The 27,956-nt window shown below is 56.4% G+C and overlaps 1 protein-coding gene across 1 annotated transcript; it reads left to right on the forward strand.

Moving 5' to 3' along the window:
• Window positions 1-27,956, forward strand: LOC146751323 (glutamate receptor ionotropic, kainate 5-like; the record flags this gene model as incomplete). The annotated part of the gene is given in 10 exon segments (XM_085534736.1): window positions 1-75; window positions 1,433-1,546; window positions 8,513-8,622; window positions 11,503-11,676; window positions 15,687-15,852; window positions 18,601-18,826; window positions 24,288-24,416; window positions 26,067-26,188; window positions 27,818-27,903; window positions 27,905-27,956. Coding segments are annotated over 10 exon segments (1,203 nt in total), but the record flags the coding sequence as incomplete, so codon positions are not given.

A 27,956-nucleotide genomic window follows, 5' to 3' on the forward strand; every position in this document is an offset into this window, starting at 1 on the left:
GGGCAGGACGGGCTCTATGGGGCACCAGAACCCAATGGGTCATGGACCGGGATGGTGGGGGAGCTCATCAATAGGGTACGGGGGGATATGGGGGGATATGGGGGGAGATATGGGGGGATATGGGGGGAGATGGGGGGATATGGGGGGATATGGGGCAATAGGGGTCTCTCTGCCCCACATCCCCCCTAACCCCCCCTTGCCCCCCAGAAGGCCTCCATTGGGATCCCATGGGGGTCTCTGCCCCATATGTGCCCCATATCTGCCCCATACCTGCCCCATATGTGCCCCACATCCCCCCTAACCCCCCCTTGCCCCCCAGAAGGCCTCCCATTGGGGTCTCTATTGGGGTCTCTGCCCCATATCTGCCCCATATGTGCCCCATATGTGCCCCATATGTGCCCCATATGTGCCCCACACCTGCCCCACATCCCCCCTAACCCCCCCTTGCCCCCCAGAAGGCCTCCATTGGGATCCCATGGGGGTCTCTGCCCCATATGTGCCCCATATGTGCCCCACACCTGCCCCACATCCCCCCTAACCCCCCCTTGCCCCCCAGAAGGCCTCCATTGGGGTCTCTATTGGGGTCCCATGGGGGTCTCTGCCCCACACCTGCCCCATATCCGCCCCATATGTGCCCCACACCTGCCCCACATCCCCCCTAACCCCCCCTTGCCCCCCAGAAGGCCTCCATTGGGGTCCCATTGGGGTCTCTATTGGGGTCTCTGCCCCATATCTGCCCCATACCTGCCCCATATCCCCCCTAACCCCCCCTTGCCCCCCAGAAGGCCTCCATTGGGATCCCATGGGGGTCTCTGCCCCATATGTGCCCCATATCTGCCCCATACCTGCCCCATACCTGCCCCACATCCCCCCTAACCCCCCCTTGCCCCCCAGAAGGCCTCCATTGGGATCCCATGGGGGTCTCTGCCCCACACCTGCCCCACACCTGCCCCATATGTGCCCCACACCCCCCTAGCCCCCCCTTGCCCCCCAGAAGGCCTCCATTGGGGTCTCTATTGGGGTCCCATAGGGGTCTCTGCCCCATATCTGCCCCATATCTCCATTGTGCTCTCCATTGGGATCCCATGGGGGTCTCTGCCCCATATGTGCCCCATATCTGCCCCATACCTGCCCCATATGTGCCCCATACCTGCCCCATATGTGCCCCATATGTGCCCCATACCTGCCCCATATGTGCCCCATACCTGCCCCATATCTGCCCCATATGTGCCCCATATCTGCCCCACACCTGCCCCATATGTGCCCCATATCTGCCCCATATGTGCCCCATATGTGCCCCATACCTGCCCCATATGTGCCCCATATCTGCCCCATATCTGCCCCATATGTGCCCCATATCTGCCCCACACCTGCCCCATATGTGCCCCATATCTGCCCCATATCTGCCCCCTAACCCCCCCTTGCCCCCCAGAAGGCCGACCTGGCGGTGGCCGCCTTCACCATCACGGCGGAGCGTGAGAAAGTCATTGACTTCTCCAAACCCTTCATGACGTTGGGGATCAGCATCTTGTACCGCGTGCACATGGTGAGTGTGGGGCGGGATGTGGGCGGGATGTGGGGCAGGATGTGGGGCAGGATGTGGGGTGGGATATGGGGGGATATGGGGCAGGATATGGGGGGATGTGGGGCGGGATGTGGGGTGGGATATGGGGGGATGTGGGGCAGGATATGGGGGGATGTGGGGCGGGATGTGGGGCGGGATATGGGGCGGGATATGGGGCGGGATGTGGGGCGGGATGTGGGGCGGGGTATGGGGGGATGTGGGGTGGGATATGGGGGATATGGGGCGGGATATGGGGGGATGTGGGGTGGGATGTGGGGGGATATGGGGGGATGTGTGGGGCGGGATGTGGGGCGGGATGTGGGGGGATATGGGGGGATGTGGGGCGGGATGTGGGGCGGGATGTGGGGTGGGATATGGGGGGATATGGGGCAGGATATGGGGGGATGTGGGGCGGGATGTGGGGCGGGATGTGGGGGGTTATGGGGCAGGATGTGGGGCGGGATGTGGGGTGGGATGTGGGGCAGGATATGGGGGGATGTGGGGTGGGATGTGTGGCGGGATGTGGGGCAGGATGTGGGGGGTTATGGGGCAGGATGTGGGGGGATGTGGGGCAGGATATGGGGGGATGTGGGGCAGGATGTGGGGCAGGATATGGGGGGATGTGGGGCGGGGTATGGGGGGATGTGGGGCAGGATGTGGGGCGGGATATGGGGGGTTATGGGGCAGGATATGGGGGGATGTGGGGCGGGATGTGGGGTGGGATGTGGGGGGTTATGGGGCAGGATATGGGGGGATGTGGGGCGGGATGTGGGGGGATATGGGGCAGGATATGGGGGGATGTGGGGCAGGATATGGGGGGATGTGGGGCAGGATGTGGGGGGATGTGGGGCGGGATGTGGGGCGGGATATGGGGGGATGTGGGGCAGGATGTGGGGGGATGTGGGGCAGGATATGGGGGGATGTGGGGCAGGATGTGGGGGGATGTGGGGCAGGATATGGGGGGATGTGGGGCGGGATGTGGGGCGGGATATGGGGGGATGTGGGGCAGGATATGGGGGGATGTGGGGCGGGATGTGGGGGGATATGGGGGGTTATGGGCTATGGGGTGGGCTATGGGGGGCTATGGGCTATGGGGTGGGCTATGGGGTGGGCTATGGGGGGTTATGGGCTATGGGGTGGGATATGGGGGGCTATGGGCTATGGGGTGGGCTATGGGGGGTTATTGTGGTCTATGGGACGGGCTATGGGGTGGGCTATGGGGGGTTATGGGCTATGGGGTGGGATATGGGGGGCTATGGGGGGCTATGGGGTGGGATATGGGGCGGGATATGGGGGGTTATTGTGGTCTATGGGGTGGGATATGGGGTGGGATATGGGGGGCTATGGGCTATGGGGCAGGATATGGGCTATGGGGTGGGCTATGGGGGGTTATTGTGGTCTATGGGGTGGGCTATGTGTGTTATGGGGTGGGTTATGGGGTTCTATGGTGTCTATGGGGTGGTTATAGGGTGGTCTATGGGGTGGGCTCTGACTGGGGGTCCTGGCAGGGCTATGTGTGTTATGGGGTGGGTTATGGGGTTCTATGGGGTTCTATGTGTGTTATGAGCTCTATGGGGTGGTTATGGGGTCTATGGGGTGGTTATGGGGTGGGCTCTGACTGGGGGTCCCGGCAGGGCCGCAAGCCGGGCTATTTCTCATTTTTAGACCCGTTATGGGGCTCTATGGGGCTCTATGGGGCTCTATGGGGTGGTTATGGGGCTCTATGGGGTGGTTATGGGGCTCTATGGGGTGGTTATGGGGCTCTATGGGGCTCTATGTGGTGGTTATGGGGCACTATGGGGCGCTATGGGGTGGTTATGGGGCTCTATGGGGCTCTATGGGGTGGTTATGAGGCGCTATGGGGCAGTTATGGGGCGCTATGGGTCTCTATGGGGCGCTATGGGGTCTATGGGGTGGGCTCTGACTGGGGGTCCCGGCAGGGCCGCAAGCCGGGCTATTTCTCGTTTTTAGACCCGTTATGGGGTGGTTATGGGGCTCTATGGGCTCTATGGGGCTCTATGGGGTGTCTATGGGGCTCTATGGGGCGCTATGGGGTGGTTATGGGGCGCTATGGGGCTCTATGGGGTGGTTATGGGGCTCTATGGGGTGGTTATGGGGCGCTATGGGGCGCTATGGGGTGGGCTCTGACTGGGGGTCCCGGCAGGGCCGCAAGCCGGGCTATTTCTTGTTTTTAGACGCGTTATGTGTGTTATGGGGTTGTTATGGGGCTCTATGGGGTGCTATGGGGCTCTATGGGGTGGTTATGGGGCTCTATGGGGTGGTTATGGGGCTCTATGGGGCGCTATGGGGCGCTATGGGGTGGTTATGGGGCTCTATGGGGCGCTATGGGGTGGTTATGGGGCGCTATGGGGCTCTATGGGGTGGTTATGGGGCTCTATGGGGTGGTTATGGGGCGCTATGGGGCGCTATGGGGTGGGCTCTGACTGGGGGTCCCGGCAGGGCCGCAAGCCGGGCTATTTCTTGTTTTTAGACCCGTTATGGGGTGGTTATGGGGCTCTATGGGGCTCTGTGGGGTGGTTATGGGGCTCTATGGGGTGGTTATGGGGCGCTATGGGGCGCTATGGGGCTCTATGGGGTGGTTATGGGGCTCTATGGGGTTGTTATGGGGCTCTATGGGGTGGTTATGGGGCTCTATGGGGCTCTATGGGGTGGTTATGGGGCTCTATGGGGCGCTATGGGGCTCTATGGGGCGCTATGGGGCGCTATGGGGTGGGCTCTGACTGGGGGTCCCGGCAGGGCCGCAAGCCGGGCTATTTCTTGTTTTTAGACCCGTTATGGGGTGGTTATGGGGTGGTTATGGGGCTCTATGGGGCTCTATGGGGTGGTTATGGGGCTCTATGGGGCTCTATGGGGTGGTTATGGGGCTCTATGGGGCTCTATGGGGTGGTTATGGGGCTCTATGGGGCTCTATGGGGCTCTATGGGGTGGTTATGGGCTCTATGGGGCTCTATGGGGCTCTATGGGGTGGTTATGGGGCTCTATGGGGCGCTATGGGGTGGTTATGGGGCTCTATGGGGCTCTATGGGGCTCTATGGGGCTCTATGGGGTGGTTATGGGGCTCTATGGGGCGCTATGGGGCGCTATGGGGCGCTATGGGGTGGGCTCTGACTGGGGGTCCCGGCAGGGCCGCAAGCCGGGCTATTTCTCGTTTTTAGACCCGTTATGGGGTGGTTATGGGGCGCTATGGGGCTCTATGGGGTGGTTATGGGGCTCTATGGGGCGCTATGGGGCACTATGGGGCTCTATGGGGCGCTATGGGGTGGTTATGGGGCTCTATGGGGCTCTATGGGGCTCTATGGGGCTCTGGTTATGGGGCGCTATGGGGCTCTATGGGGCACTATGGGGTGGCTATGGGGCTCTATGGGGCGCTATGGGGCTCTATGGGGTGGTTATGGGGCGCTATGGGGTGGGCTCTGACTGGGGGTCCCGGCAGGGCCGCAAGCCGGGCTATTTCTCGTTTTTAGACCTGTTATGGGGTGGTTATGGGGTTCTATGGGGCGCTATGGGGTGGTTATGGGGCTCTATGGGGCGCTATGGGGCTCTATGGGGTGGTTATGGGGCTCTATGGGGCGCTATGGAGTTCTATGGGGCTCTATGGGGTGGTTATGGGGCTCTATGGGGCGCTATGGGGCGCTATGGGGCGCTATGGGGTGGGCTCTGACTGGGGGTCCCGGCAGGGCCGCAAGCCGGGCTATTTCTCGTTTTTAGACCCGTTATGGGGCTCTATGGGGTGGTTATGGGGCTCTATGGGGCTCTATGGGGTGGTTATGGGGTTGTTATGGGGCGCTATGGGGCGCTATGGGGTGGGCTCTGACTGGGGGTCCCGGCAGGGCTGCAAGCCGGGCTATTTCTTGTTTTTAGACCCGTTATGGGGCTCTATGGGGCTCTATGGGGTGGTTATGGGGCTCTATGGGGCGCTATGGGGTGGTTATGGGGCGCTATGGGGCTCTATGGGGCGCTATGGGGTGGTTATGGGGCTCTATGGGGTGGTTATGGGGCGCTATGGGGCTCTATGGGGTGGTTATGGGGCTCTATGGGGCTCTATGGGGCTCTATGGGGCTCTATGGGGTGGTTATGGGGCTCTATGGGGCTCTATGGGGTGGTTATGGGGCTCTATGGGGTGGTTATGGGGCTCTATGGGGTGGCTATGGGGCGCTATGGGGCGCTATGGGGCGCTATGGGGTGGGCTCTGACTGGGGGTCCCGGCAGGGCCGCAAGCCGGGCTATTTCTCGTTTTTAGACCTGTTATGGGGTGGTTATGGGGCTCTATGGGGCTCTATGGGGTGGTTATGGGGCTCTATGGGGTGGTTATGGGGCTCTGTGGGGCTCTATGGGGTGGTTATGGGGCGCTATGGGGCGCTATGGGGTGGTTATGGGGCTCTATGGGGCTCTATGGGGTGGTTATGGGGCTCTATGGGGTGGTTATGGGGCTCTATGGGGCTCTATGGGGTGGTTATGGGGCTCTGTGGGGCTCTATGGGGTGGTTATGGGGCGCTATGGGGCGCTATGGGGTGGTTATGGGGCTCTATGGGGCTCTATGGGGTGGTTATGGGGCTCTATGGGGCTCTATGGGGCGCTATGGGGTGCTATGGGGTGGGCTCTGACTGGGGGTCCCGGCAGGGCCGCAAGCCAGGCTATTTCTCGTTTTTAGACCCGTTATGGGGTGGTTATGGGGCTCTATGGGGCTCTATGGGGTGGTTATGGGGCTCTATGGGGTGGTTATGGGGCTCTATGGGGCTCTATGTGGTGGTTATGGGGCTCTATGGGGCTCTATGGGGTGGTTATGGGGTGTTGTGGGGCTCTATGGGGCTCTATGGGGTGGTTATGGGGCTCTATGGGGCTCTATGGGGTGGTTATGGGGCGCTATGGGGTGGTTATGGGGCTCTATGGGGTGGTTATGGGGCTCTATGGGGCTCTATGGGGTGGTTATGGGGCTCTATGGGGTGGTTATGGGGCTCTATGGGGCTCTATGGGGCTCTATGGGGTGGTTATGGGGCTCTATGGGGTGGTTATGGGGTTCTATGGGGTGGTTATGGGGCGCTATGGGGCTCTATGGGGTGGTTATGGGGCTCTATGGGGCTCTATGGGGTGGTTATGGGGCGCTATGGGGCTCTATGGGGCTCTATGGGATGGTTATGGGGCTCTATGGGGCTCTATGGGGTGGTTATGGGGCGCTATGGGGCGCTATGGGGTGGGCTCTGACTGGGGGTCCCGGCAGGGCCGCAAGCCGGGCTATTTCTCGTTTTTAGACCCGTTATGGGGTGGTTATGGGGCTCTATGGGGCTCTATGGGGTGGTTATGGGGCTCTATGGGGCTCTATGGGGTGGTTATGGGGCTCTATGGGGCGCTATGGGGTGGTTATGGGGTTCTATGGGGCGCTATGGGGTGGTTATGGGGCTCTATGGGGCGCTATGGGGTGGTTATGGGGCTCTATGGGGTGGCTATGGGGCGCTATGGGGCTCTATGGGGTGGTTATGGGGCTCTATGGGGCGCTATGGGGCTCTATGGGGCTCTATGGGGCGCTATGGGGTGGTTATGGGGCTCTATGGGTTTCTATGGGGCGCTATGGGGTCTATGGGGTGGGCTCTGACTGGGGGTCCCGGCAGGGCCGCAAGCCGGGCTATTTCTCGTTTTTAGACCCGTTATGGGGTGGTTATGGGGCGCTATGGGGTGGTTATGGGTCTCTATGGGGCGCTATGGGGCGCTATGGGGCTCTATGGGGCGCTATGGGGTGGTTATGGGGCTCTATGGGGTGGTTATGGGGCGCTATGGGGCTCTATGGGGCGCTATGGGGCGCTATGGGGCGCTATGGGTGGTTATGGGGCGCTATGGGGCGCTATGGGGCGCTATGGGGTGGGCTCTGACTGGGGGTCCCGGCAGGGCCGCAAGCCGGGCTATTTCTCGTTTTTAGACCCGTTATGGGGTGGTTATGGGGCTCTATGGGGCTCTATGGGGCTCTATGGGGCGCTATGGGGCGCTATGGGGTCTATGGGGTGGGCTCTGACTGGGGGTCCCGGCAGGGCCGCAAGCCGGGCTATTTCTCGTTTTTAGACCCGTTATGGGGTGGTTGTGGGGCTCTATGGGGCGCTATGGGGCTCTATGGGGTGGTTATGGGGCGCTATGGGGCGCTATGGGGCGCTATGGGGCGCTATGGGGTCTATGGGGTGGGCTCTGACTGGGGGTCCCGGCAGGGCCGCAAGCCGGGCTATTTCTCGTTTTTAGACCCGTTATGGGGCTCTATGGGGCTCTATGGGGTTCTATAGGGTTCTATGGGGCTCTATGGGGTGGTTATGGGGCTCTATGGGGCGCTATGGGGCTCTATGGGTTTCTATGGGGTCTATGGGGTGGGCTCTGACTGGGGGTCCCGGCAGGGCCGCAAGCCGGGCTATTTCTCGTTTTTAGACCCATTATGGGGCTCTATGGGGCTCTATGGGGCGCTATGGGTTTCTATGGGGCTCTATGGGGTGTCTATGGGGCGCTATGGGGCTCTATGGGTTTCTATGGGTCTCTATGGGTCTCTATGGGGCGCTATGGGGTCTATGGGGTGGGCTCTGACTGGGGGTCCCGGCAGGGCCGCAAGCCGGGCTATTTCTCGTTTTTAGACCCGTTATGGGGCTCTATGGGGCTCTATGGGGTTCTATAGGGTTCTATGGGGCTCTATGGGGTGGTTATGGGGCGCTATGGGGCTCTATGGGGTGGTTATTGGGCTCTATGGGGTGGTTATGGGGCTCTATGGGGTGGTTATGGGGCTCTATGGGGCTCTATGGGGTGGTTATGGGGCTCTATGGGGCTCTATGGGGCTCTATGGGGTGGTTATGGGGCTCTATGGGGCGCTATGGGGCTCTATGGGGTGTCTATGGGTTTCTATGGGGCGCTATGGGGCGCTCTGGGGTCTATGGGGTGGGCTCTGACTGGGGGTCCCGGCAGGGCCGCAAGCCGGGCTATTTCTCGTTTTTAGACCCATTTTCTCCGGCCGTTTGGCTCTTCATGTTGTTGGCGTATCTGGCCGTCAGCTGCGTCCTCTTCCTCGCCGCCAGGTGGGGGGGGGTTTAATATGGGGGGGGGGTTTAACATGGGGGGGGGTTAATATGGGGGGGGGCATTAAAGTGGGGGGGGGACATTAATATGGGGAGGGAGTTTGATATGGGGGGGCAGGAAAATGGGGGGGGATTTAATATGGGGAGGGGGCAGATTTAATATGGGGGGGGTTAATATGGGGAGGGGACATTAATATGGGGGGGGCAGATTTAATATGGGGGGGCGGTTTAATATGGGGGGGGGGGACATTAATATAGGGAGGGGGATTTAATATGGGGGGGCTTAATATGGGGGGGGGGGATTTAATATGGGGGGGGACATTAAAATGGGGGGGGACATTAATATGGGGAGGGGGATTTAATATGGGGGGGGGTTAATATGGGGGGGGGATTTAATATGGGGGGGGGCATTAAAATGGGGAATGGGGATTTAATATGGGGGGGTTTAATATGGGGAGGGGGATTTAATATGGGGGGGGGCATTAAAATGGGGGGGCATTAAAATGGGGGGGTTTAATATGAGGGGGATTTAATATGGGGGGGGGGTTTAATATGGGGAGGGGGATTTAATATGGGGGGGTTTAATATGGGGAGGGGGATTTAATATGGGGAGGGGGCATTAATATGGGGAATGGGGATTTAATATGGGGGGTCTAATATGGGGGGGATTTAATATGGGGGGGGTTAATATGGGGAGGGGGCATTAATATGGGGGGGCAATAAAATGGGGAGGGGGGATTTAATATGGGGAGGCATTAATATGGGGGGGGACATTAATATGGGGGGGGCATTAAAATGGGGAATGGGGATTTAATATGGGGGGGGGATTTAATATGGGGAGGGGGCATTAAAGTGGTGGGGGGATTAAAATGGGGGGACAACTTAATATGGGGGGGGCATTAAAATGGGGAATGGGGATTTAATATGGGGGGGGTTTAATATGGGGGGGGCTGTAAAATGGGGGGGGGATTTAATATGGGGGGGGGGTTAATATGGAGGGCCTAGATAATATGGGGGGGATTCCTATGGCCAACAAGACCCTCATTGTCACCACCATCCTGGTCAGATATTGGGGGTCTTATGGGGGTCCTGGGGGTCTTATGGGTGTCCTGAGGGTCTATGGGGGTCCTGGGGGTCTTGTGGGGGTCTCATTGGGGTCCTGGGGAGTCTTATGGGGGTTTTATGGTCCCATTGCCCCCTATCACCCCCCTTAGCCCCCCATACTGAACCCATACCCCCCCCATATCCCCTGATATCCCCCCATATTCCTCCATTGACCCCCATTCTGACCCCATACCCCCCCATATCCCCCCATACTGACCCCATACCCTCCCATATATCCCCCATATCCCCCCCTTATCCCCCCATACCCCCCCATATCCCCCCATACTGACCCCATACCCCCCCATATACTCCCATATTATTCCCACCCTTATTATTTGTGCCCCCCCCCCATAGACCTATGAGTGGTACAACCCCCACCCCTATTTCTATCCCCCCAACCCCTTTATAACCCCATTATAACCCCATTATGACCCCATTATAACCCCATTATAACCCCATTATAACCCCCTATTTCTATTCCCCCCCCCATAGACTCAGCCCCTATGAGTGGTACAACCCCCCCCCTTTATAACCCCCTTTATAACCCCTATTTATGTCCCCCCCCCCATAGACTGAGCCCCTACGAGTGGTACAACCCCCCCCTTTATAACCCCTTTTATAACCCCCTTTATAACCCCCTATTTCTATCCCCCCCCCCATAGACTGAGCCCCTATGAGTGGTACAACCCCCCCCCCCCATTATAACCCCCTATTTGTTGTGCCCCCCCATAGACTGAGCCCCTATGAGTGGTACAACCCCCCCCCCCATTATAACCCCCTATTTGTTGTGCCCCCCCATGGACTCAGCCCCTACGAGTGGTACAACCCCCACCCATATTATTTATTGACCCCCCCCCTATTTATGTCCCCCCCCCCATAGACTCAGCCCCTATGAATGGTACAACCCCCCCATTATAACCCCCTCTATAACCCCCCGCTTTTTATGTCCCCCCCCCATAGATTGAGCCCCTATGAATGGTACAACCCCCCCCCCTTTATAACCCCCTTTATAACCCCATTATAACCCCTATTTCTATCCCCCCCCCATAGACTCAGCCCCTATGAGTGGTACAACCCCCCACTTTATAACCCCCTTTATAACCCCCCCCCTCTATTTATTTCTATCCCCCCCCCCCAGATTAAGCCCCTACGAGTGGTACAACCCCCACCCCATTATAACCCCTATATGTTGTATCCCCCCCATTATAACCCCTATTATTTGTCCCCCCCCCAGACTGAGCCCCTATGAGTGGTACAACCCCCACCCCTATTTCTATCCCCCCAACCCCTTTATAACCCCCTTTATAACCCCCATTATAACCCCCTATTATTTGTCCCCCCCCCCCAGATTAAGCCCCTATGAGTGGTACAACCCCCCCCCTTTATAACCCCTATATGTTGTATCCCCCCCCCATTATAACCCCTATATGTTGTATCCCCCCCCCTTTATAACCCCCTATTTCTTGTGCCCCCCCCCATAGACTCAGCCCCTATGAGTGGTACAACCCCCCCCCCTTTATAACCCCCTTTATAACCCCCCCCTCTATTTATTTCTATCCCCCCCCCATAGATTGAGCCCCTATGAATGGTACAACCCCCACCCCTATTTCTATCCCCCCAACCCCTTTATAACCCCATTATAACCCCATTATAACCCCTATATGTTCTATCCCCCCCCTTTATAACCCCCTATTTCTATCCCCCCCCCCATAGACTCAGCCCCTATGAATGGTACAACCCCCCCCATTATAACCCCTATTTCTATCCCCCCCCCAGATTAAGCCCCTACGAGTGGTACAACCCCCACCCGTGTCTCCGCGAGCGCCGGGAGCTGCTGCTGAATCAATACACGCTGGGGAACAGCCTGTGGTTCCCCGTGGGGGGGTTCATGCAGCAGGGGGCAGAGGTGATGCCCAGAGCCTTATCTACACGGTGTGTCAGTGGGGTCTGGTGAGTAATGGGGGGATATGGGGGGATATGGGGGGATATGGGGGCATATGGGGGGATATGGGGGGGTTCATGCAGCAGGGGGCCGAGGTCATGCCCAGGGCCTTATCTACACGGTGTGTCAGTGGGGTCTGGTGAGTGTATATGGGGTTATATGGGGTTATATGGGGTTATATGGGGGGATATGGGGGGATATGGGGGGGTTCATGCAGCAGGGGGCCGAGGTGATGCCCAGAGCCCTATCAACTAGATGTGTTAGTGGGGTATGGTGAGTAATGGGGGGATATGGGGGGATATGGGGGGATATGGGGTTATATGGGGGGATATGGGGGGATATGGGGTTATATGGGGGGATATGGGGTTATATGGGGGGATATGGGGGGGATATGGGGGGATATGGGGTTATATGGGGGGATATGGGAGGATATGGGGGGGATATGGGGGGATATGGGGTTATATGGGGTTATATGGGGGGATATGGGGTGGATATGGGGGGGTATGGGGGGGATATGGGGTTATATGGGGGGATATGGGGTTATATGGGGGGATATGGGGGGATATGGGGGGATATGGGGTTATATGGGGGGATATGGGGGGATATGGGGGGGTTCATGCAGCAGGGGGCCGAGGTCATGCCCAGGGCCCTATCTACACGGTATGTCAGTGGGGTCTGGTGAGTGTATATGGGGTTATATGGGGGGATATGGGGGGATATGGGGGGATATGGGGGGATATGGGGTTATATGGGGGGATATGGGGTTATATGGGGGGATATGGGGGGATATGGGGTTATATGGGGTTATATGGGGTTATATGGGGTGGATATGGGGTTATATGGGGGGATATGGGGGGATATGGGGGGGTTCATGCAGCAGGGGGCCGAGGTGATGCCAAGGGCCCTATCGACTAGATGTGTTAGTGGGGTATGGTGAGTAATGGGGAGATATAGGGTTATATGGGGGTTATATGGGGGGATATGGGGTTATATGGGGGGATATGGGGGGATATGGGGGGATATGGGGTTATATGGGGGGATATGGGGGGATATGGGGGGATATGGGGAGATATGGGGGGATATGGGGGGATATGGGGGGATATGGGGGGATATGGGGGGGTTCATGCAGCAGGGGGCCGAGGTCATGCCAAGGGCTCTATCAACTAGATGTGTTAGTGGGGTCTGGTGAGTGTATATGGGGAGATATAGGGTTATATGGGGGGATATGGGGGGATATGGGGTTATATGGGGGGATATGGGGGGATATGGGGTTATATGGGGGTTATATGGGGGGATATGGGGGGATATGGGGGGATATGGGGGGATATGGGGTTATATGGGGGTTATATGGGGGGATATGGGGGGATATGGGGGGATATGGGGGGGTTCATGCAGCAGGGGGCCGAGGTCATGCCCAGGGCTCTATCTACATGGTGTGTCAGTGGGGTCTGGTGAGTCTATGGGGAGATATGGGGGGATATGGGGGGATATGGGGTTATATGGGGTTATATGGGGGGCTATGGGGGGATATGGGGTTATATGGGGGGATATGGGGGGTATATGGGGGGATATGGGGTTATATGGGGGGATATGGGGTTATATGGGGGGATATGGGGGGATATGGGGGGATATGGGGGGGTTCATGCAGCAGGGGGCCGAGGTCATGCCCAGGGCCCTATCGACACGGTGTGTCAGTGGGGTCTGGTGAGTGTATATGGGGGGCAATGGGGGGATATGAGGGGTGTGGGGCTGTATGGGGCTGTGGGTCCCTATATGGGTCTCTATGGGTCTCTATGGGTCACAGTGGGTCTCTATGGGTCACAGTGGGTCTCTATGGGGCAGGTGGGCGTTCACGCTGATCATCATCTCGTCGTACACGGCCAACCTGGGTCACTATATGGATCTCTATGGGTCTCTATGTGTCCCTATGGGTCTCTATGTGTCCCTATGGGTCTCTATGGGTCACAGTGGGTCTCTATGGGGCAGGTGGGCGTTCACGCTGATCATCATCTCGTCGTACACGGCCAACCTGGGTCACTATATGTATCTCTATGGGTCTCTATGTGTCCCTATGGGTCTCTATGGGTCTCTATGTGTCCCTATGGGTCTCTATGGGTCTCTATGGGTCTCTATGGGTCTCTATGGGTCACAGTGGGTCTCTATGGGGCAGGTGGGCGTTCACGCTGATCATCATCTCGTCGTACACGGCCAACCTGGGTCACTATATGGGTCTCTATGGGTCTCTATGGATCTCTTTGGGTCTCTATGTGTCCCTATGGGTCTCTATGGGTCTCTGTGGGTTGCTATGGGTCACAGTGGGTCTCTATGGGTCACAGTGGGTCTCTATGGGGCAGGTGGGTGTTTATGCTGATCATCATCTCGTCGTACACGGCCAACCTGGGTCCCTATATGGGGCTGTATGGGGCTGTGGGTCCCTATATGGGTCCCTATATGGATCTCTATGGGTCGCTATGGGTCACAGTGGGTCTTTATGGGGCAGGTGGGCGTTCACGCTGATCATCATCTCGTCGTACACGGCCAACCTGGGTCACTATATGTATCTCTATGGGTCTCTATGTGTCCCTATGGGTCGCTATGGGTCTCTATGGGTCACAGTGGGTCTCTATGGGTCTCTATGGGGCAGGTGGGCGTTCACGCTGATCATCATCTCGTCGTACACGGCCAACCTGGGTCACTATATGGGTCTCTATGGGTCTCTATGTGTCCCTATGGATCTCTATGGGTCTCTATGGGTCTCTATGGGTCTCTATGGATCTCTATGTGTCCCTATGGATCTCTATGGGTCTCTATGGGTCTCTATGGATCTCTATGTGTCCCTATGGATCTCTATGGGTCTCTATGGGTCTCTATGGATCTCTATGTGTCCCTATGGATCTCTATTGATCTCTATGGGTCTCTATGTGTCCCTATGGGTCCCTATGGGTCACAGTGGGTCTCTATGGGTCTCTATGGGGCAGGTGGGCGTTCACGCTGATCATCATCTCGTCGTACACGGCCAACCTGGGTCACTATATGGGTCCCTATATGGGTCTCTATGGGTCTCTATGGATCTCTATGGGTCTCTATGTGTCCCTATGGGTCTCTATGGGTCACAGTGGGTCTCTATGGGTCTCTATGGGTCACAGTGGGTCTCTATGGGTCTCTATGGGTCTCTATGGGTCACAGTGGGTCTCTGAGGGTCTCTATGGGGCAGGTGGGCGTTCATGCTGATCATCATCTCGTCGTACACGGCCAATCTGGGTCCCTATATGGGGCTGTATGGGGCTGTGGGTCCCTATATGGGTCTCTATGTGTCCCTATGGGTCTCTATGGGTCACAGTGGGTCTCTATGGGTCTCTATGGGGCAGGTGGGCGTTCATGCTGATCATCATCTCGTCGTACACGGCCAATCTGGGTCCCTATATGGGGCTGTATGGGGCTGTGGGTCCCTATATGGGTCTCTATGTGTCCCTATGGGTCGCTATGGGTCACAGTGGGTCTCTATGGGTCTCTATGGGGCAGGTGGGCGTTCACGCTGATCATCATCTCGTCGTACACGGCCAACCTGGGTCCCTATATGGGGCTGTATGGGGCTGTGGGTCCCTATATGGGTCTCTATGGGTCTCTATGGATCTCTATGGGTCTCTATGTGTCCCTATGGGTCACAGTGGGTCTCTATGGGTCTCTATGGGGCAGGTGGGCGTTCACGCTGATCATCATCTCGTCGTACACGGCCAACCTGGGTCCCTATATGGGTCCCTATATGGGTCCCTATATGGGTCTCTATGGGTCTCTATGGATCTCTATGGGTCGCTATGGGTCACAGTGGGTCTCTATGGGTCTCTATGGGGCAGGTGGGCGTTCACGCTGATCATCATCTCATCGTACACGGCCAACCTGGGTCCCTATATGTATCTCTATGGGTCACTATGGATCTTTATGGGTCTCTATGTGTCGCTATGGGTCACAGTGGGTCTCTATGGGTCTCTGTGGGTCACAGTGGGTCTCTATGGGGCAGGTGGGCGTTCACGCTGATCATCATCTCGTCGTACACGGCCAACCTGGCGGCGTTCCTGACTGTTCAGCGCATGGAGGCTCCCATTGAGTCGGCCGATGACCTGGCGGATCAGACCGACATCGAGTACGGGACCATCCACGCGGGCTCCACCATGACCTTCTTCCAGGTACCGGCTGTGGGGCTTCTATGGGTCCCACCCGGTTCTATGGGTCCCACCCGGTTCTATGGGGCCCACCCGGTTCTATGGGGCAGGAGTGGGGCCGACACAACCCGACACAAACCGACCCAAAACAACCCAAAACAACTCAACCCAATTGGATTCAACCCAACTCAACTCAACCCAATTCAACTCAATTCAACTCAATTCAACCCAACTCAACCCATCCCAGCCCCACAACCCCACTGACCCCCAACCATCTCCCCATAGAACTCCCGCTACCAGATGTACCAGCCCCTAACCCTAACCCCAATACCCCTAATACCCCCAATACCCCCAATACCCCCAATACCCCCAATACCCCCCATAACCCCATATATAACCCCATATCTCCCCATATCTCCCCATAGAACTCCCGCTACCAGATGTACCAGCCCCTATCCCTAACCCCAATACCCCCAATACCCCCCATAACCCCATATATAACCCCATATATAACCCCATATCTCCCCATATCTCCCCAAAGAACTCCCGTTACCAGACGTACCAGCCCCTAACCCCACACAACCCCCTTAACCCTAACCCCAATACCCCAATACCCCCAATAACCCCATATATAACCCCATACCCCCCATATCTCCCCATAGAACTCCCGTTACCAGACGTACCAGCCCCTAACCTTAACCCCAATACCCCCAATACCCCCCATAACCCCAATACCCCCAATAACCCCAATACCCCCAATACCCCCCATAACCCCATATATCCCCCCATATCTCCCCATAGAACTCCCGTTACCAGACGTGCCAGCCCCTATCCCCAATACCCCCATAACCCCATATATAACCCCATATATAACCCCATATATAACCCCATATATAACCCCATATATAACCCCATACCCCCCATATCTCCCCATAGAACTCCCGCTACCAGACGTACCAGCCCCTAAACCCAATACCCCCATAACCCCAATACCCCCATAACCCCATATATAACCCCATATATAACCCCATATATAACCCCATATATAACCCCATATATAACCCCATATATAACCCCATATATCCCCCCATAACCCCCATATCTCCCCATAGAACTCCCGCTACCAGACGTACCAGCCCCTAACCCCAATACCCCCCATAACCCCATATATAACCCCATAACCCCATATATAACCCCATAACCCCATATATACCCCCATAACCCCAATACCCCCATAACCCCAATACCCCCCATAACCCCAATACCCCCCATAACCCCAATACCCCCCATAACCCCCAATACCCCCCATAACCCCAATACCCCCCATACCCCCAATACCCCCAATACCCCCAATACCCCCAATAACCCCAATACCCCCAATAACCCCAATACCCCAATACCCCCCATAACCCCAATACCCCCAATAACCCCAATACCCCCCATAACCCCAATAACCCCAATACCCCCATAAACCCAATACCCCCATAACCCCAATACCCCCAATACCCCCCATAACCCCATATATAACCCCAATACCCCCAATACCCCCCATAACCCCATATATAACCCAATACCCCCAATACCCCCCATAACCCCAATGCCCCCCATACCCCCAATAACCCCAATACCCCCCATAACCCCATATATAACCCCATATATAACCCCATATATAACCCCATATATAACCCCATATATCTCCCCATATCTCCCCATAGAACTCCCGTTACCAGACATACCAACCCAACCCATCCCAGCCCCACAACCCCACTGACCCCCAACCATCTCCCCATAGAACTCCCGCTACCAGATGTACCAGCCCCTATCCCTAACCCTAATACCCCCAATACCCCCATAACCCCATATATAACCCCATAACCCCATATATAACCCCATAACCCCATATATAACCCCATATATAACCCCATATATAACCCCATATATAACCCCCTATATAACCCCATATCCCCCCATATCTCCCCATATCTCCCCATAGAACTCCCGTTACCAGACGTACCAACCCAACCCCACACAACCCTCTTAACCCTAATCCCAATACCCCCAATACCCCCAATAACCCCAATAACCCCATATATAACCCCATATCTCCCCATAGAACTCCCGCTACCAGACGTACCAGCCCCTAACCCCAATACCCCCCGTAACCCCATATATAACCCCATAACCCTAATAGCCCCAATACCCCCAATAACCCCAATACCCCCATAACCCCAATACCCCAATACCCCCCATAACCCCAATACCCCCATAACCCCAATACCCCATATATAACCCCATATATAACCCCATATATAACCCCATATATAACCCCATAACCCCCATATCTCCCCATAGAACTCCCGCTACCAGACTTACCAGCCCCTAAACCCAGTACCCCCCATGACCCCATATATAACCCCATAACCCCAATAGCCCCAATACCCCCAATAACCCCATATATAACCCCATATCTCCCCATAACCCCATATATAACCCCATATCTCCCCATATCCCCCCATAGAACTCCTGTTACCAGACGTACCAGCCCCTATCCCCAATACCCCATATATAACCCCATATATAACCCCATAACCCCATATATAACCCCATATATACCCCCATAACCCCATATCTCCCCATAGAACTCCCGCTACCAGACGTACCAGCCCCTATCCCTAACCCTAATACCCTCAATACCCCCAATACCCCCAATACCCCCCAATACCCCATATATAACCCCATATATAACCCCATAACCCCCATATCCCCCCATAGAACTCCCGCTACCAGACGTACCAGCGCATGTGGAACTTCATGCATTCCAAGCAGCCGTCGGTGTTTGTCAAGAGCACGGAGGAAGGAATCGCGCGCGTCCTTAATTCCCGTTACGCCTTCCTGCTCGAGTCCACCATGAACGAGTTCCACCGCGCACACAACTGCAACCTGACCCAGATCGGGGGGCGGCTGGACACCAAGGGCTACGGCATCGGGATGCCATTGGGTATGGGGTCATATATGGGGTGTTCTATGGGGTTATGGGGCTGTTATGGGGCGGCTGGACACCAAGGGCTACGGCATCGGGATGCCATTGGGTATGGGGTGTTCTATGGGGTCCTATATGGGGTTATGGGGCTGTTATGGGGCTGTTATGGGGCGGCTGGACACCAAGGGCTACGGCATCGGGATGCCATTGGGTATGGGGTGTTCTATGGGGTCCTATAGGGGGTTATGGGGCTGTTATGGGGCTGTTATGGGGGATGCCATTGGGTATGGGGTGTTCTATGGGGTCCTATATGGGGTTATGGGGCTGCCATTGGGTATGGGGTGTTCTATGGGGTCCTATATGGGGTTATGGGGCTGCCATTGGGTATGGGGTCCTATAGGAGGTTATGGGGGTCCTATATGGGGTTATGGGGGTCCTATAGGAGGTTATGGGGGTCCTATATGGGGTTATGGGGCTGCCATTGGGTATGGGGTCCTATAGGAGGTTATGGGGTTATATATGGGGTTATGGGGCTGTTATGGGGCTGTTATGGGGGATGCCATTGGGTATGGGGTCCTATAGGAGGTTATGGGGGTCCTATATGGGGTTATGGGGCTGTTATGGGGGATGCCATTGGGTATGGGGTCCTATAGGAGGTTATGGGGGTCCTATATGGGGTTATGGGGCTGTTATGGGGGATGCCATTGGGTATGGGGTCCTATAGGGGGTTATGGGGGTCCTATAGGAGGTTATGGGGCTGTTATGGGGCTGTTATGGGGCTGTTATGGGGCTGTTATGGGGCGGCTGGACACCAAGGGCTACGGCATCGGGATGCCATTGGGTATGGGGTGTTCTATGGGGTCCTATATGGGGTTATGGGGCTGCCATTGGGTATGGGGTGTTCTATGGGGTCCTATATGGGGTTATGGGGCTGTTATGGGGCGGCTGGACACCAAGGGCTACGGCATCGGGATGCCATTGGGTATGGGGTGTTCTATGGGGTCCTATATGGGGTTATGGGGCTGCCATTGGGTATGGGGTCCTATAGGGGGTTATGGGGGTCCTATAGGAGGTTATGGGGGTCCTATATGGGGTTATGGGGGTCCTATAGGGGGTTATGGGGGTCCTATATGGGGTTATGGGGGTCCTATAGGAGGTTATGGGGGTCCTATATGGGGTTATGGGGCTGCCATTGGGTATGGGGTCCTATAGGGGGTTATGGGGTTATATATGGGGTTATGGGGTCCTATATGGGGTTATGGGGCTGTTATGGGGCGGCTGGACACCAAGGGCTACGGCATCGGGATGCCATTGGGTATGGGGTGTTCTATGGGGTCCTATATGGGGTTATGGGGCTGTTATGGGGCTGTTATGGGGCTGTTATGGGGCTGTTATGGGGCTGTTATGGGGCTGCTGGACACCAAGGGCTACGGCATCGGGATGCCATTGGGTATGGGGTGTTCTATGGGGTCCTATATGGGGTTATGGGGCTGTTATGGGGCTGTTATGGGGCTGTTATGGGGCTGTTATGGGGCTGTTATGGGGCTGCTGGACACCAAGGGCTACGGCATCGGGATGCCATTGGGTATGGGGTCCTATAGGAGGTTATGGGGTTATATATGGGGTTATGGGGGTCCTATAGGAGGTTATGGGGGTCCTATAGGAGGTTATGGGGGTCCTATATGGGGTTATGGGGCTGTTATGGGGCGGCTGGACACCAAGGGCTACGGCATCGGGATGCCATTGGGTATGGGGTGTTCTATGGGGTTATGGGGGTCCTATAGGAGGTTATGGGGTTATATATGGGGTTATGGGGGTCCTATAGGAGGTTATGGGGGTCCTATAGGAGGTTATGGGGGTCCTATATGGGGTTATGGGGCTGTTATGGGGCTGCTGGACACCAAGGGCTACGTCATCGGGATGCCATTGGGTATGGGGTGTTCTATGGGGTCCTATATAGGGTTATGGGGCTGCCATTGGGTATGGGGTCCTATAGGAGGTTATGGGGGTCCTATATGGGGTTATGGGGCTGCCATTGGGTCTAGGGTCCTATAGGAGGTTATGGGGGTCCTATATGGGGTTATGGGGGTCCTATAGGAGGTTATGGGGGTCCTATATGGGGTTATGGGGGTCCTATAGGAGGTTATGGGGTTATATATGGGGTTATGGGGGTCCTATAGGAGGTTATGGGGGTCCTATATGGGGTTATGGGGATGCCATTGGGTATGGGGTCCTATAGGAGGTTATGGGGGTCCTATATGGGGTTATGGAGCTGTTATGGGGCGGCTGGACACCAAGGGCTACGGGATCGGGATGCCATTGGGTATGGGGTCCTATAGGAGGTTATGGGGGTCCTATATGGGGTTATAGGGCTGTTATGGGGCTGTTATGGGGGATGCCATTGGGTATGGGGTCCTATAGGAGGTTATGGGGTTATATATGGGGTTATGGGGGTCCTATAGGAGGTTATGGGGGTCCTATATGGGGTTATGGGGGTCCTATAGGAGGTTATGGGGGTCCTATATGGGGTTATGGGGCTGCCATTGGGTCTGGGGTCCTATAGGAGGTTATGGGGGTCCTATATGGGGTTATGGGGGTCCTATAGGAGGTTATGGGGGTCCTATATGGGGTTATGGGGCTGTTATGGGGCTGTTATGGGGGATGCCATTGGGTATGGGGTCCTATAGGAGGTTATGGGGTTATATATGGGGTTATGGGGGTCCTATAGGAGGTTATGGGGCTGTTATGGGGGATGCCATTGGGTATGGGGTCCTATAGGAGGTTATGGGGTTATATATGGGGTTATGGGGGTCCTATATGGGGTTATGGGGCTGTTATGGGGGATGCCATTGGGTATGGGGTCCTATAGGAGGTTATGGGGGTCCTATATGGGGTTATGGGGGTCCTATAGGAGGTTATGGGGGTCCTATATGGGGTTATGGGGGTCCTATAGGAGGTTATGGGGGTCCTATATGGGGTTATGGGGCTGTTATGGGGCGGCTGGACACCAAGGGCTACGGCATCGGGATGCCATTGGGTATGGGGTGTTCTATGGGGTCCTATATAGGGTTATGGGGCTGCCATTGGGTATGGGGTCCTATAGGGGGTTATGGGGGTCCTATATGGGGTTATGGGGCTGCCATTGGGTATGGGGTCCTATAGGAGGTTATGGGGGTCCTATATGGGGTTATGGGACTGTTATGGGGCTGTTATGGGGGATGCCATTGGGTATGGGGTCCTATAGGGGGTTATGGGGTTATATATGGGGTTATGGGGGTCCTATAGGAGGTTATGGGGCTGCCATTGGGTATGGGGTCATATAGGAGGTTATGGGGTTATATATGGGGTTATGGGGCTGTTATGGGGCTGTTATGGGGCGGCTGGACACCAAGGGCTACGGCATCGGGATGCCATTGGGTATGGGGTGTTCTATGGGGTCCTATATAGGGTTATGGGGCTGCCATTGGGTATGGGGTCCTATAGGAGGTTATGGGGTTATATATGGGGTTATGGGGGTCCTATAGGAGGTTATGGGGGTCCTATATGGGGTTATGGGGGTCCTATAGGAGGTTATGGGGGTCCTATATGGGGTTATGGGGGTCCTATAGGAGGTTATGGGGGTCCTATATGGGGTTATGGGGCTGTTATGGGGCTGCTGGACACCAAGGGCTACGGCATCGGGATGCCATTGGGTATGGGGTGTTCTATGGGGTCCTATATGGGGTTATAGGGCTGTTATGGGGCTGTTATGGGGGATGCCATTGGGTATGGGGTGTTCTATGGGGTGTTCTATGGGGTTATGGGGCTGTTATGGGGCTGCTGGACACCAAGGGCTACGGCATCGGGATGCCATTGGGTATGGGGTGTTCTATGGGGTCCTATATGGGGTTATGGGGCTGTTATGGGGCTGTTATGGGGCTGCTGGACACCAAGGGCTACGGGATCGGGATGCCATTGGGTATGGGGTGTTCTATGGGGTCCTATATGGGGTTATGGGGCTGCCATTGGGTATGGGGTCCTATAGGAGGTTATGGGGGTCCTATATGGGGTTATGGGGCTGCCATTGGGTCTGGGGTCCTATAGGAGGTTATGGGGGTCCTATATGGGGTTATGGGGGTCCTATAGGAGGTTATGGGGGTCCTATATGGGGATATGGGGCTGTTATGGGGGATGCCATTGGGTATGGGGTCCTATAGGAGGTTATGGGGGTCCTATATGGGGTTATGGGGGTCCTATAGGAGGTTATGGGGGTCCTATATGGGGATATGGGGCTGTTATGGGGGATGCCATTGGGTATGGGGTCCTATAGGAGGTTATGGGGTCCTATATGGGGTTATGGGGGTCCTATAGGAGGTTATGGGGGTCCTATATGGGGTTATGGGGCTGTTATGGGGCTGTTATGGGGGATGCCATTGGGTATGGGGTCCTATAGGAGGTTATGGGGGTCCTATATGGGGATATGGGGCTGTTATGGGGCTGTTATGGGGGATGCCATTGGGTATGGGGTCCTATAGGAGGTTATGGGGTTATATATGGGGTTATGGGGCTGTTATGGGGCTGTTATGGGGGATGCCATTGGGTATGGGGTCCTATAGGAGGTTATGGGGGTCCTATATGGGGTTATGGGGCTGTTATGGGGCTGTTATGGGGGATGCCATTGGGTATGGGGTCCTATAGGAGGTTATGGGGGTCCTATATGGGGTTATGGGGCTGTTATGGGGCTGTTATGGGGGATGCCATTGGGTATGGGGTCCTATAGGAGGTTATGGGGGTCCTATATGGGGTTATGGGGCTGTTATGGGGCTGTTATGGGGGATGCCATTGGGTATGGGGTCCTATAGGAGGTTATGGGGGTCCTATATGGGGTTATGGGGCTGTTATGGGGCTGTTATGGGTGATGCCATTGGGTATGGGGTCCTATAGGGGGTTATGGGGTTATATATGGGGTTATGGGGCTGTTATGGGGCTGTTATGGGGGATGCCATTGGGTATGGGGTCCTATAGGAGGTTATGGGGGTCCTATATGGGGTTATGGGGCTGTTATGGGGCTGTTATGGGGGATGCCATTGGGTATGGGGTCCTATAGGAGGTTATGGGGGTCCTATATGGGGTTATGGGGCTGTTATGGGGCTGTTATGGGGGATGCCATTGGGTATGGGGTCCTATAGGAGGTTATGGGTGTCCTATATGGGGTTATGGGGCTGTTATGGGGCTGTTATGGGGCTGCTGGACACCAAGGGCTACGGGATCGGGATGCCATTGGGTATGGGGTCCTATAGGGGGTTATGGGGTTATATATGGGGTTATGGGGCTGTTATGGGGCTGTTATGGGGGATGCCATTGGGTATGGGGTCCTATAGGAGGTTATGGGGGTCCTATATGGGGTTATGGGGTTGTTATGGGGCTGCTGGACACTGAGGGCTGCTATGGGGCGGTGCTATGGGGCGCTATGGGTCCAATGCTGCCCCATATATTACAGGGTCTCCGTTCCGGGATGAGATCACGTTGGCCATCCTACAACTGCAGGAGAACAACAGGCTGGAAATCCTAAAAAGGAAATGGTGGGAGGGGGGAAAGTGCCCCAAGGAGGAGGATCGGAGGGCGAAAGGTGGGATATGGGGGATATGGGGGGATATGGGGGGGATATGGGGGATATAGGGGGGATATGGGGGATATGGGGGGATATGGGGGGATATAGGGGGGATATGGGGGGATATAGGGGGGATATGGGGGGATATAGGGGGGATATGGGGGGATATAGGGGGGATATGGGGGGGATATGGGGGGGATATGGGGGGATATAGGGGGGATATGGGGGGATATAGGGGGGATATGGGGGGATATAGGGGGATATGGGGGGGATATGGGGGGATATAGGGGGGATATTGGGGGATATGGGGGGATATAGGGGGATATGGGGGATATAGGGGGATATGGGGGGGATATGGGGCAGGGGGGTCTCTATGGGGGGATATATGGGGGATTTGGGGGGATATGGGGGGATATGTGGGGATATGGGGGGATATAGGGGGGATATGGGGGGATATGGGGGGGATATGGGGAGATATGGGGGGGATATGGGGGGATATGGGGGGGATATGGGGGGATATACTGGGATATAGGGGGCTATGGGGGGATATAGGGGGGGTATGGGGGGGATATGGAGGGATATAGGGGGGATATGAGGGGATATGGGGGATATAGGGGGGATACGGGGGGATATGGGGGGGATACGGGGGAATATGGGGGGATATGGGGGATATAGGGGGGATATGGGGGGATATAGGGGGGATATGGGGGGATATAGGGGGGATATGGGGGCATATAGGGGGGATATAGGGGGAATATGGGGGGATATACAGGGGATATGGGTGGATATGGGGCAGGGTGGGCTCTATGGGGGGCTATGTGGGGGTTATGGGGGGATATAGGGGTGATATGGGGGGATATAGGGGGGATATGGGAGCAATATGGGGGGCTGTGTGGTGGGGGAGTCTATGGGGGTTTTATAGGGGATGTGGGGGGTCTATAGGTGGGGGGTCTATGGGGGGCCATTATGGGGCTGCTATGGGGCTGCTATGGGGCCGCTATGGGGTTGCTATGGGGCAGTGGGACCCACACATTGCCCCCTTCTATAGGGCTGGGCATGGAGAACATCGGGGGCATCTTCGTGGTGCTGGTTATGGGGCCGTTGTTATAGGGCCGCTATGGGGCCGCTATGGGGCCGCTATGGGGCCGCTATGGGGCAGTGGGACCCACACATTGCCCCCTATAGGGCTGGGTATGGAGAACATCGGGGGCATCTTCGTGGTGCTGGTTATGGGGCCATTGTTATAGGGCCATTATGGGGCTGCTATGGGGCCGCTATGGGGCCGCTATGGGGCCGCTGTGGGGCTGCTATGGGGCTGCTATGGGGCAGTGGGACCCACACATTGCCCCCTTCTATAGGGCTGGGCATGGAGAACATCGGGGGCATCTTCGTGGTGCTGGTTATGGGGCCGTTGTTATAGGGCCATTATGGGGCCGCTATGGGGCTGCTATGGGGCCGCTATGGGGCTGCTATGGGGCCGCTATGGGGCAGTGGGACCCACACATTGCTCCCTATAGGGCTGGGCATGGAGAACATCAGGGGCATCTTCGTGGTGCTGGTTATGGGGCCGTTGTTATAGGGCCATTATGGGGCTGCTATGGGGCGGTGGGACCCACATTATGGGGTCGCTATGGGGCAGTGGGACCCACACATTGCCCCATTCTATAGGGCTGGGCATGGAGAACATCGGGGGCATCTTCGTGGTGCTGGTTATGGGGCTGGTGCTGGCGGTTCTGGTGGCGCTGATCGAGTTCGTGTGGGCCAGCAGGAGGTCGGCGGAGAGAGAGCAGGTCAGTGGGGGGACATGGGGGGCAATGGGGGGCTACATCCCCTATATACCCCCATATACCCCCTATAACCCCATATCCCCCCCATATCCCCCCATATCCCCCTATATCCCCCCATATCCCCCCTATATATATACCTCATATCCCCTCATATCCCCCCATATCCCCCTATATCCCCCTAATCCCCCCATATCCCCCCATATCCCCCCATAACCCCCATATCCCCCCATAACCCCCATATCCCCCCATATCCCCCCCATATCCCCCCATATCTCCCCTATATCCCCCCCATATCCCCCCTATATCCCCCCCTATATGCCCACATATCCCCCCATATCCCCCATATATCCCCCCATATCCCCCCATATCCCCCCTATATCCCCCAATATCCCCCCATATCCCCCCATATCCCCATATCCCCCCTATATCCCCCCTATATCCCACCATATCCCCCCCATATCCCCCCCATATAACCCCATATCCCCCCATATACCCCATATCCCCCCCATATCCCCCCATATCCCCCCATATTCCCCCCATATCCCCCTATATCCCCCCATATCCCCCCATATCCCCCCCATATCCCCCATATACCCCCATATCCCCCCCATATCCCCCCATATCCCCCCTATATCCCCCATATCCCCCTATATCCCTATCCCCCCCTATATCCCCCCATATCTCCCCCATATCCCCCCATATCCCCCCTATATCCCCCTATATCCCCCCATATCCCCCCATATCCCCCCATATCCCCCATATTCCCCCCATATCCCCCATATCCCCCATATCCCCCCTATATCCCCCATATACCCCATATACCCCCATACCCCCCATATCCCCCCCATACCCCCCCATAGCCCCCCTTTATCCCCCCATATCCCCCCATATTCCCCCCATATCCCCCCATATCCCCCCATTTCCCCCCATATCCGCCCCATATCCCCCCCATATCCCCCCATATCCTTCCTATATACCCCATATAACCCCATATCCCCCCCATATCCCCCCATATCCCCCCATATAACCCCATATCCCCCCATATAACCCCATATAAATCTCCCCATAGCTGTCCCTATGCTCTGAGCTGCTCCGTGAGCTTCACCCCCCCATATCCCCCCATATCCCCCATAATCCCCCCTATATCCCCCCATATCCCCCCCATATCCCCCCTATATCCCCCCTATATCCCCCATATCCCCCATATCCCCCCATATCCCCCCATATAACCCATATGTCCCCATAGCTGTCCCTATGCTCTGAGCTCCTCCGTGAGCTTCACCCTCCCCATATCCCCCCCATATCCCCCCATATACCCCATATCTCCCCTATATCCCCCTATATCCCCCTATATCCCTATATCCCCCCATATCCCCCCATACCCCCCCATATCCCCCCATATCCCCCTATATACCCCATATCCCCCCTATATCCCCCCATATACCCCCTATATCCCCCCATATCCCCCCATATCCCCCCATATCCCCCATATCCCCCCATATAACCCCATATCCCCCTATATCCCCCCATATAACCCCATATCCCCCCATATCCCCCATATCCCCCCTATATACCCCATATCCCCCATATCCCCCCATATCCCCCATATAACCCCCTATAATCTCCCCATAGCTGTCCCTATGCTCTGAGCTGCTCCGCGAGCTCCGTGGGGCAGTTTCATGTCGTCGCCCCCCCCGGAACCGTCGTCGTCGTCGCCCCCCCCGGACCCACCAACAACACGGATCCATCCCCCCCCCCCCCCCCCACTCCC

The sequence above is a fragment of the Coturnix japonica genome, unplaced genomic scaffold (assembly GCF_054131305.1).
Source record: "Coturnix japonica strain WE unplaced genomic scaffold, WE-NBRP24 Scf098, whole genome shotgun sequence".
Classification (NCBI taxonomy): domain Eukaryota; kingdom Metazoa; phylum Chordata; class Aves; order Galliformes; family Phasianidae; genus Coturnix; species Coturnix japonica.